The 12,272-nt window shown below is 43.7% G+C and overlaps 1 protein-coding gene across 9 annotated transcripts in view; it reads left to right on the top strand.

Moving 5' to 3' along the window:
- Positions 1 to 10,937, top strand: part of CDC27 (cell division cycle 27) — a 67,728-nt gene extending 56,791 nt beyond the window's left edge. For 5 of the 9 annotated variants that reach the window (XM_070728889.1, XM_070728887.1, XM_070728888.1 and 2 more), the window contains 2 exons: positions 7,454 to 7,634; positions 9,586 to 10,937. In XM_070728889.1, coding sequence (XP_070584990.1) covers positions 7,454 to 7,634; positions 9,586 to 9,668 — 264 coding nt within the window. In that variant the 3' untranslated portion in view covers positions 9,669 to 10,937. The remainder of the gene's footprint in view (positions 1 to 7,453; positions 7,635 to 9,585) is intronic. The other 4 variants (XM_070728893.1, XM_070728891.1, XM_070728892.1 and 1 more) reach the window with 1 other exon arrangement.
- Positions 10,938 to 12,272: the final 1,335 nt, after the last annotated feature.

Genomic DNA, 12,272 nt, shown 5'->3' with positions numbered 1-12,272 from the left:
CGAAGCCGCCGCCGCGTCGCTCGTGCTGGGATCGCACGAGAGCGGCGAAAATTGCAAAAAATTCTTGAGCGTGCCGGCGGCTGTTAAAAGTGGAGGTCTATGGCCTGGGGGGGTTGCCCCCCCCCAAAGGAACAGCGCGGTGACATAGAGGGCTAATTTCCCTCAGAAGTCTTTCCCGCGCCCGCCATTTTGTCCCTCGGCGGGAAAGTTGCTCTCCGCCCAGAGAATGGGCGCGATCAACCAATCGGGGCAGGAATTGCGCATGCGCTAGCCCCAGGGGTGCCTGGTCGCCATTTTGTGCGTGGTGTTGGTGTGAGCTAGTTGCAATCTCTTATCTCCGGTGTTACTGTAAGTACAATGGAAGATCAAATGAATCCAGGGAAAGTGCCTTCTCCTAGCACTGCCCCCAAGGCCAAGGCCAAGGCTAAAGATAAAGCCAAATCCCAGCATTCCTCTTCTTCACTAAAAGATGCAGAAAAGAGGATTCAGGCCTTGGAAAAAAGGCTGGAAGCGGCCCTTCACACCCCTTTGACGGTTTCCCCTCTGTCTGCGCAGTATTTGCCCCTGGCCAGGGACACACCAGTTCCCCATACTGCCATAAGGCCAGCAGAGGTGATGTCAGACCGCGATTGGTCTCCAGACAGACAGATGCCAATGATGCCTCAGGTGCTCCCTTCTCCTGGTCCTATTCAGCCTAGGCCAGGGTCAGCAAGTCAGTCTCTAAGGAGCGGCCAGGGACCCTCAGCCACCTTCACGCCAACAGCAGCGGGGCTTCGTGGTCCACCTGAGCATTGGGCTTCTACAGGGGTTAGGCCTCTACCAGATACTTGGCCTCAGATGTCCCCTTCGGTTCAGGATTTAATTAATAATGCCTACACTCAGGGGATGGCGGCGGGGGTGCAACAAGTTACGCAGCAGCCTCGTCAGGTGCAATCAAAAAACCTGTGGTGCGCACCGCCCCCCTCAGGCTTGGGGTCTTGGGCTGAGGAGGCCAGCCCGTCAGAGGAAATTGAAAAAGACTATGAGCTCTCTGATGATGAGACACCACCAGAACAGCCTGTGGCTGCTGGGCTCTTTAAGGCCTCAACTTTCAGAGTATTGCTTCAGAAAGCAAAACAGACTGTCGACTTGCCAGGCCCTGAAAAAGCAGCAGACCCCTCAGATGGGACAAAACCGGCTACAGTCCTCTTTAAAGAACCCCAGCCTGAGTCAGAGCACATCCCATCCTCTGATATCATCCTGCAAAGTGTCAAAAGACCCTGGCAACATCCAGCTGCCGCTCAGGGTCCCTCTGCAGTAGAGAGAAGATTCTACACATGTGATGAGGAGGTAGAGAAATTATTGGAATTCCCTCCTATAGACCAGCCTGTCATGCAGCTGATTTCTAAGTCTTTAGTGCCCTCTGAGACAGGCGATAGCCTAAAGCCTGAGGACAGAAAGGCAGAGGTGTTGATCCGAAAAACCCACCAGATGGCGAGCTGGGGATTTCGAGCAGCGGCGGCTGCTTCCTTTTTCACCCGAGCATCTATTGTCTGGCTGCAGGAGATGCAGGCCAGACTTGGACCAGATGAGGGTCGCTTGCGACAGGATCTTGGGAAGCTGTTGGCAGCAGCGGAGTTTTCAGCAGACGCCACTCTGCATGCTGCCAAGTTTTCGGCCAGGAGTATGGCAGCAACACTTTCATCAAGGCGCCTACTCTGGCTGCGGAGCTGGCCAGCGGACCTCAAGTCCAAATGGAACCTGGCCTCGGCTCCTTTTCAAGGAGAAAAGCTTTTTGGGGAGGCGTTAGATCCAGTCCTTGTTGAAGACAAGGATAAAAGAAAGTCCCTCCCCAGAGCCTACCGGCGCCAAGAGCGTCGCTATACTCCCTACCAGCGCAGGCCGTCCTTTCGGTGGGACTCTTCTGCTCCAGCGGGTCAGAATGCAAGACCCTACTCTCAGACCCCATATAACTCCAACACGTTCCGGGGAGATAGAGCGCCCTTCCAGGATCGCCAAGGAGGGTATCAACAGTCGAGACGCCCCTTTCGTGGCGGCCAGAGGGGCTTCAAGCGCTCTAAGTGACTCTCTTCAACAACCCCTGGGAGGAAAACTTCGGTTTTTCGAAGCCGCCTGGCGGACTACATCCTCCGACAGGTGGGCGTTAGCAACTGTCTCCCAGGGCTTGCGCTTGGAGTTCCTGCAGCCCCCTCCTTACCGTTATGTGCAGTGCCCAGTTCAGCGGGACCCCCTGAAGAGGTCTCAGCTTCTGCAAGAGGTTGCCCATCTGTTGGAGATCCGGGCAATAGAGGAGGTGCCCAGGCACGAGATAGGTACCAGCTTTTATTCAAAGGTCTTCCTTGTGCCAAAGTCATCGGGAGGGGTTCGCATGATCCTCAATTTAAAGCACCTCAATACTTATATCAAATATCGGCGATTCCGGATGCATTCCCTTCAAACCATCTTGGCCGCAATTCGAATGCAGGACCTATTAACCTCCATAGACTTAAAAGAGGCCTACCTGCATGTGCCCATCCTACAGTCTCATCGGAGATTTCTCCGGTTCGCCCTGGGAGGCTCTCACTATCAGTACAGGGCAATGCCGTTCGGCCTGTCTTCGGCCCCTCGCACCTTTACAAAGTTGCTCGACGTTCTGACGGCGGAAATCAGATCCCAGGGTATTCGTGTTCTGGCATACCTGGACGATCTCATTATCCTGTCCAGATCCTCCCAGAGGGCGCGGGCAGATTTGGCAGTTACCAGACACACGTTGGAATCCCATGGGTTCACAATCAACGAGAAAAAAAGTCATCTTCTTCCGACAGCCAGGCTGTTGCACCTGGGTTCCATGATAGACACCTCCACAGGGACTGTGACTTTGTCTCCAGAAAGGATGGCAAACATCCGACAATTGATTTCGCATCTTCGGCAACAACAACGGGTGTCTCTCGCATTCCTTTCCAAGCTCCTAGGCACCCTTGTTTCCGCTATCGGCATTGTACCTTGGGCCCGTCATCATCTCAGGGCCCTTCAATGGTTTCTTCTACCTTGGCAAAAGGCCAAACTGAGTCACTCTCAAAAATCAGTTCACCTTCCTTCCTCGGTCAAGGCATCGTTGGGCTGGTGGACTTCCCCTGCCTTGGACAACGGAACCTTCTTCTGCAACCGGGACCGCTTAATCCTCACAACGGATGCCAGTCTGTCCGGTTGGGGGGCCCACATGGGGCTACACATGGCCCAGGGCCTTTGGTCTCCGGAAGATCTGAGCCCAATCAACATCAACTTTTTGGAGCTCAGGGCTGTCTTTCTGGCTCTTCAGGCCTTCCTCCCTTGGGTTCTGGGCAAGCATGTGTTGGTCTTGACCGACAATGTTGCTACCAGGGCCCACCTGAATCATCAAGGGGGAACGAAGTCGCTTCGCTTAATGGTCGAGTCAGCGGCTCTCTTCGACTGGGCGGAACCCCGTTTAGCCTCTCTGTCGGCCGAACATATAGCCGGGACCAGCAACGTTCAGGCAGACTGGCTGAGCAGATCTACCCTGGACCCCGGAGAGTGGAGACTGGATCCCGGAGTATTTCACCTGATAAGTCAACGTTTCGGGACTCCTCTGGTGGACCTCTTTGCATCTCAAGCCAACACGCAGCTGGTGAGGTTTTATTCACGGTTCCCTTCACCGAGGGCAGAGAAAGTCAACGCTCTATTGTCTCCATGGCCCAGCGGCCTACTGTATGCTTTTCCCCCAACGTGTCTACTGCAACGCGTGCTGGACAAAATAATTCAGGAGGCGGCGGAGGTCATCTTAGTGGCGCCATATTGGCCCCGTCGGCCGTGGTTCGCGGACCTGGTAGCTCTCTCAGTGTCCCCTCCTTGGAGGATTCCGGATCGCCTGGTCTCCCTCACTCAGGGCTCCATTTGTCACCCGGAGCCTCAATGGTTCCAGTTAGCCGCCTGGCGTGTGAGCGGGAGCGACTAGTGCAGCAACACCTACCGGACACTGTCATTGCGACTATGCAGGCGGCTCGTCGGCCATCGACAGTGCGGATATACCAGGCAACGTGGGCAGCCTTCTGCAGATTTTGTTCGGCCCGTCATTGTGATCCAAAGCAGGCCTCGCTCATTGCAATTCTTGAATTTCTCCAATCAGGCATTGAGCGGGGTTTAGCCCCCAACACCTTGAAAAGACAGGTGGCGGCCCTGTCCACTATAGTCCGTGTATCAGAATTCCGATCTTTAGCTCAACATCCATGGGTGAGAGATTTCATCAAAGGAGCTATTAACCAACACGCTCCTCCGGTAAGGAGATTCCCGACATGGGACCTCACCCTAGTGTTACGGGCCCTCACGGGACCCCCCTTTGAGCCAATGAGGTCAATTTCCTATAGACTGTTATCAATAAAGACATTGTTTTTGGTGGCGATTACATCTGCCCGTAGAGTCTCGGAGTTGTCAGCACTTTCCGTCAGGCCAGACTTATGTGTGTTCCATCCGGACAGAGTGGTGCTCCGGTTGGACCCTTCGTTTATCCCGAAGGTGAATTCCGATTTTCACAGACGGCAGGAACTGGTTCTACCGGACTTCTGCACACATGGTCAACATCCCTCTGAACTTCGTTGGCACAAGATCGATGTCCGAAGAGCCTTGAAGCTCTATATCAGGAGGACAGCGCCTTTTCGAAAGACAGAAAGACTCTTTGTTTCCTTTGCTCAGACCTCAATGGGTCTAGCAGTGTCTTCGCAATCCCTTAGTCGCTGGATTAAAGATTGCATTGCGGAGGCTTATGCATCGAGATCTCAATCTCCCCCCGCCGGGGTCCTGGCCCATTCCACCAGAAGTGCGGCTGGTTCGGCGGCTTGGTCAACGCAAGCTTCCTTGGAGGATATCTGTCGTGCCGCTACTTGGGCCTCCTCTTCTACTTTTATACGCCATTATAAACTGGACTCATGGGCTTCGGCGGAGGCTTCATTTGGCAGGCGTGTCTTACAGCGAGTGTGTGTCACTCCAACGACCTCGGCCCAGCCTTTTCCCTCCCAGGGGACTTGATCTTTGGTATATCCCATGATGGACTCTCCTTCCAGAGTCAATGGAGAAGAACCGTTGTACATACCTGAACGGTCTTCTCAGTGCTCTGGAAGGAGAGTCCATACCCACCCGGCATGGTGTTTGGCCAGGTCGCCGGAGTGCTGGGACTGTTAAACTTTATTGTTTGGTTATGAAGTTAATAAAAGTTTCTGATTTTTACATTGTCTTCGTTTTTAAAACTGGCTCATGGGGGCTGCTAAGGGGGCGGTGCCAGTTAATTAATTATTTAAATTAACTCAGTCTCTACCAATAGGATTGGTTAACAACCCATGATGGACTCTCCTTCCAGAGCACTGAGAAGACCGTTCAGGTATGTACAACGGTTCTTCTAAGACTTTAACACAGAGATACAGAGAGAGGGTGAAATAAAGAGATGGAAAGAGAGAGAGAGACAGGGGGAAGAGGGATACAGAGAGAGGGGTGAGGAGGTGAGGTAGGGATGGAGGAGAGAGATACATAGAGAGAGGGAGATAGACAGGAAAAGGGGGAGAGAGCCATAGAGAGATGTAGGGGGAGGGGGAGAGATACAGAAATAGAGAGGGAGAGCGGAAAGAGATATATAGGCAAAGGAAAGGGGGATGAAGAGAGAGATAAATAAAGAGAAGTAGAAAGAGAGAAAGGGATCTTGTGGTTCCCAGTTCTCTGTCCTAATGACCGGCTGGGTAGGTGTTGTTAGAGGGTCATGTGACTGGGTGGGAGTGCATGATGTCAAGTTGGCCACACCCACCCAGGTTTTGTGGCTCCCGGTGGGTTTTTTCCCCTGCAGGAAACAGGTGCAAATGGCTCTTTGAATGTTTAAATTTGCCGGTCCCTGGGCTAGAACACAGTGATGTGTTATTCAAGGACCTATAGCTGTGATGGGGAACCTATAACACACATGCCATTCGGGGCACACAGAGTCATATCTGAGGGCATGTGAGGCATTGTCCTATGTCAGCTCCAGCGTACATGCGCATCCTGGCCAGCTGATTTTTAGCCCTGGGGAAAGTCATTTTCATCCTCCTCAGGTTTCAGGAGGCTTCCCTGAAACCTCTGGAGTGCGAAAAACAACCCAGTGGACAAACCAGAAGTCTGTTTTTCTGAACTTCTGGTTTGTTCGTTGGGCTGTTTTTCAAATTACAGAGGCTTCATGGAAGCCTGAGGATAAAAAAGAGCCCAACATGGGAGGCTTGTGCAAGAATGTGTGCTTGTTCAGGGATGCACACATGCATAGTGGTGCATGGAAGGGTTTGTGCACACGAGTCTGCTGCCTAACATGAACGAGCACTCCAATTTTTGGCACACACACACAAAAGATTCACCATTACTAAGCTATAGTGAACTATGAAAATCTTAGGAGAAAGAACCACAGTTTTTAATCATAAGACAAGTCAAGGGAAATTGTGACACTTATCAATAAGATCAATCTTAGCCCAGGCAGGAATAGTCTGCGGAGTCTGTGGAGAGGGGTGGCATACAAATCTAATAAATAATAATAATAATAATAATAATAATAATAATAATAATAATAATAATAATAATACTATAATAATAATAATAATAATAATAATAATAATAATAATAATAATAATAATAATAATAATAATAATAGAATTAGAGAAAGTATCTCAGTTTGGATGCTCACTAATTCTCTTTAGGGGAAAGACAGGAATGAGCAAGGCATATTCAGACTTGCAAGATTCTGTTATTATAACACTATGATAAAAATACACCGTTGAAAAAAATAAAGGGAACACCTAAAGAACACAATATAACTCCAAGTAAATCAAACTTCTGTGAAATCAAACTGTCCAATTAGGAAGCAACACTGATTGACAACCAATCCCACATGCTGTTGTGCACATTCAACTTTGTACAGAACGAAGTATTCAATGATAATATTTCATTCATTCAGATCTAGGATGTGTTATTTGAATGTTCCCTTTATTTTTTGAGCAGTATAGTTTTAACATTCATTATTTTGGTGTTCAAGTCTGGTCTACTTCAGCCCCTACTTCAACCCTACTTAGCAATGCAGAACTCTATTTTCAAATTAAATGTGGATTACTATTAATATTTCAAGGCAATCTCATATATAATGTGAACTGTGTTATTCCTTCTTTTAGTGGGTTGGTGGGGAGCATAACCTCATACAGAATTGACTGGTGCTGGATACCAGTGTATAGTATTAGTATTCTGCACTAGATATAGCAATCTCTCCATTTTTGGCATCTTTGATTTTTAAAAATATTTTTATTGTTTATAATCTTTGAGGGGAATAAGTGCCACTTAGGAGTGTGACAGATGTTCTGCCTGCAAACTGTAAGTAAAACTGCCTACAAAGAGCACTATCAGATATAAATGTATGAAGTAGAAATTCATACTAAGTTAAGTATACCTTATTTTTTTGGGTTAGGTTTATAAAAAGTTGGGGCAGACCCATCTTGCACTGATGAACTTTTCCTGGGCAATGGACTTGGATCCCAAAGGCGCCAATAACCAGATCAAAGAGGCCATTGACAAGCGGTACCTTCCTGATGATGAAGAACCTGTAACACAAGAAGAACAGATCAGTGAATGCTGTCCATATGAGTCAGGTTGTTTTTTTATATTGGCTGTCTTATTTGTTCTTCTCTTGAGGTAAAAAGAGATACCTTCTCTTTGGCTAATTTGAAAATATTGTCATAACAACAATCCTAAAGTTTACCACTGCTATTTTATATTTTAAAAAATCAAATAAATAAAATAAATAGCACAGATCCTAGTTTTGTGCAGGTTTCTTATGGTCACTGTATCTCATGGCTGGAAACGCTTCCTTATTTTTTTCTAAGTTTGAAAAGAAGTTTTTAACATTAAGCATTCCCATCCTATATAGCAGGCAAATTTATTTGAATGTCATAACATCCTGTTTCTTGTTATTCTTCTCCCTGCCACACTTAATTAAAATAACTGTAAAGTAAATATTCATTTAAGCAAATGAGAAAAAATTAAAGTTCCTTGAATAAGCTCAATTCTTGCTGATTTCATGGATGTATCCGTGAGGTCATCTTGGGAATATTACAGAAATGGTTGGCACTGGAATGAATACTTTTTTACTTTCCAGTCTAGCCTATATAATTCTGGTGTTTTCTGTGGTCTTCATGTATTAACTAGGATCAGTTTAGCTTTTTGAGACCATCCAAGTTTGGATGGGTATAGCTATGTAGCTGGGCATGCAAGTTATAACACTTTGTAAAGCAATCTGATCATTGCTTAATATGATCTTATCAAATAAGAGCAGAATACCAGAGCTGAAGTATCAATCTAATAAAAGGAAGTCCTATCTTAAGTTTTTGCATAAAGCTTTAATAAATAATACACAATATTCAAGCACAATACCACCCAGCTTGGAAAAGTTAGAATCACTAGTACTTCTCCTTTAAAAATTGGCATCTTTAAAAATTTAGGGGATGATCATTTAAGGTGGGGAAATGTAACTTGGAGCAACCTGATAGCTGCACAAGAAGTTATGTGGCCTGCTGTGGGCATTTTAAAAGTGGACTTGGTGAAGATTCATTTTGAAATAGGGTTGCAGAGTTTTAAAACATAAGATGAATACCCTAAGATTTGCAAATATTTAAATACCTTTTTATTGTTTAAACTCTTGACTTAAAAAATGGAAGTAGTTTGCAATGCTTGGCTTTACCCACTTGGGAGGGATTCTGGTAGCACAAAAGGGATGATGGTAGATCGTATGTGACTACCAGGCTGCATTTTTTTTCACTTCATGTAAGAGGTATAAAGGGTGGGGGGACTATAGTTGCTGGGCTTTCTTCTTCTGGCACATTAAAGGGACTAGAAAATCAGCTATGAATACAGAAACATGAATTAGAATTTGGCTTCTCTGGTGTCATGTAATATAATGTCCAGAGTCTTGGTTTAGGGCAAAGAGTAATTCCAATATAAATCTAATGCTACTTTCTAAATGTACTGCTGTGAAGTTATATGAGGAAGGGGGAGAAAGAAGAAAGGGATAAAACTGAAATAAGTTAACCATCCAGATAGTTTTAAGCAAGCTATTAGTTCACCCCCATAAGGTTCATATTGTGGGGATTATGAATCTAACTAACTTTGCAGTTTGATTGTATAGTTTATAACAAAAATAATTTATGGTGAAAATCATTTACAGTTTCTATGCTGCCTAAATGCTAAATGCCTGGTCTAATTACTACATATATCAAACTTATTTGAAGAATTGCATTATAGAATTGGATCTGAAACTATCTTTGTAGACTGAATTAAAATTCACTCAAACACAATTAATTCAGGTTCTAAGATTTTGCATGTAATTTGGGGAATTGCCTAGTATTTGAGCTTTGAAAGAAAAGAGTACATTTTGAATGTATGATTATATATAATTCTCCAAAAACTGGGTTGGAACAATGTATAAATAAGATATAAAAGGTATAATGAAAAACTAGTCTTCCCATTATAGAATCCTAAACCTTGTGAAATATGCAAATAATATAAATAAATCTTATTTAATCGTGTTATTTTTTTCTCCAAAAGTTGGCACAGATGAGTCTCAGACCAGTAGCATGACTGACGCAGATGACACACAACTCCATGCGGTAGAAAGTGATGAATTTTAACTTCCAAGTGGATTTTGAGTTTGGATCTTTGACTGACTCGTTTTATTGGACTCTTCCTTTCCCTTCCTACCACAGAGCCAGCATTGTTTTAGTGTTCCACTGATACCCCAAGCGCATCATTCATCAGATTTTAATTAACTCCGAATTAATGGCAGTATATTTGGGGGTCATAATTTTAGTCTGAATTATTGACTTCATCTTTGTAAACATGATTCTTCAAGGAGGAAATACTTTTTCTAAAATCTCCTTTTTGTTGACAAACCTATCATGGAAGGTGAAATTTGCTGTACAGGAACTGGGAGATATGGGAAAGTAACTGATGAAGCAGTTACTTGCTCTGTCCCCAGAAGAGTTTTAATTTGACTCTTTCCAAGAAGCAGAGACCTGCACTTCTCCATTCCACATTCTTCAGAGATAATTGTGGAAGTACAGGACTGGAATGTGTTGAAGACATTTCTGAATATTATTTGAGTGTAAATTAAATGCCAGAAAATATAAATGACTTTTAAATTGAATTTTTCTCTTGTGAACGCTTTACAAAAAATATAAAATCCAATATCCCTTCTTTAGATTTATCAACTTGCCAGAATAGAAACTTCCACAGAATACATTAGTATTCCACCAAGAAGTTAACTTCAACAGGCTAACTTCCAAAGCATCAGTTGTTTGTATTTGTATACCATTCAGCTCAATAACATGATGTTGCTCATCATGTGCTCCTTGCAATTGCACCTGACAGTTCAAAAAAAAAATCAAAATGCTGTTGCAATTATTAATTCCTAGAAAAGAAATAAATGTGCAGATTTGCAGTGTTGAAAAATGCAATGAAATAAATTCACAATAACAGAATGCCAAGATGACAATGGAAGCCTTAATCCAATCAAACCTTACAATGGTGGTGCATCCCCCATCTATTTACAGCAGTGACCCCTTCAAAAATTATTTTGTAAAGTGTTGTCTGAATGAACAGATGCAAAAAAATTGTGCAATTATCTGTCTTTTGGGAGAGGGGGGTTGGGTTGGGTTTTTTATCTTGTAAGTTTTGAGTACTTCCTCTATAATGTCTTGTAGGAATATAGACCCCGAGATGACTATTTCTCTGAGGAAAGAAGCTAGGCTGTATTAACAAAACCAGTTTTTTCCTCCTTTGTAGCATTCCTGCAACAAAGGTGGTTGGCTTTTGTGAAGTGACCATCAAGAAAGTGTATGATAACCTTACAGTTCTAAAGAGAAAATTATGCACAATAAAATGGTTTAAATTTTATAAAATTGTATTGTGGTAAGTTTTTGCATATTTTATTTTAGTCTATTTCTACAAGGCCTTCATTAATATGTATTAATACAGACATGATTCTCTAAATTGCCAGCTCTTTGGTAGCTAAAATGCAAACATCACATGCTAGCTGGGGTAAGAGTAGAATTTTAGAAATATCAGGGCTTCTACATGGTTGGGTTTTTTTAAGGGGTTATATAACCTTCCCAAAATTCCGGCTAAGGAAGTTTAAAATGCTATCTGAGGTATGGTAATGTGAAAAAGAATGGAAAGACTTGAAAATCAAACAGTGAATATTTCACCTTTTATTCCTTTTGTTAACACAGCCTAAAAAGGCTGATAATGCCCTAGGTTGCATTAACAGAGAACTGGAAACAAAATCATGTAAGTGTTGGTACAATTTTATAACGTTTAGTAAGTCTGCTCTTGAAATACTGCATTCAGATTTGGTCCCCACAATGTAAAAAAAAGATGCTGAGATACTAGAAAGAGTGAAGAAAGAGCAACAAAGATTATTAGGGGATTGAAGCTAAAAAGTAACAAACTGGTTGCAGAAATTGCATATGTCTAGCGGACAAAGAGAAGATTAGGGGACATGACAGCAATGTTCCAGTAGCTATTCTTCAAAATAGCTTAAGGCAGCACAAGAAGCAATGGATGGAAACTAATCAAGAAGAAACTAGGAGAAATTTCCTGACAGAACAACTAATCAGTGGAAAAACTTGCCTTCAGATGGTGTGGTACACCAACATTGGAGGTTTTTAAGAAGAGATTGTCCAAAATGGTATAGGTTTCCTGATTGATCAGAATGTTGGACTAGAAGCCCCCCTTCCAACACTGTTATTCTGAGAATAAACTTGTATTTGACTAATTGTACTTCATTGTCCTATCCCTATTTCACTGACATTCAAGTCCCATTCAACTACTAAACATATAGCTAGTAAATTACCAATAAAAGTTAGTGTTTTTTCTTTAAATCTACTTATGACCCATAAAAATTAATGAATACTGTTTCTGCCTCCAATGGTCATGTGTTTGCATTCCAAGTGTCCAAAATGTATGACCAGTTCCATGTCCTGCAGTCACACATCTACAATTTGCAATAAATTTTTTTTTTGCTGTTTCCACCAAAAAGATGCCATATAATGTATAAGTAGATGCTATGTCTTAACCTGAAACAAGGCTCTCTTTGGATCCAGAAAATTGTGACAGCTATGGCCAACTTTTCCTTTTTGATTCCTAATACTGTAATGTGATAGAACTACAGTTATAGACTATTCTAGGTGGAATGGATTAGCCATATTCTTTTTAGTCAGGATTCAGAATCAATG

Source organism: Erythrolamprus reginae, chromosome Z (genome assembly GCF_031021105.1).
Source record: "Erythrolamprus reginae isolate rEryReg1 chromosome Z, rEryReg1.hap1, whole genome shotgun sequence".
NCBI lineage: Eukaryota > Metazoa > Chordata > Lepidosauria > Squamata > Dipsadidae > Erythrolamprus > Erythrolamprus reginae.
Note: the sequence above shows the minus strand (reverse complement) of the source record. Positions and strands in the feature narration are given on the sequence as shown.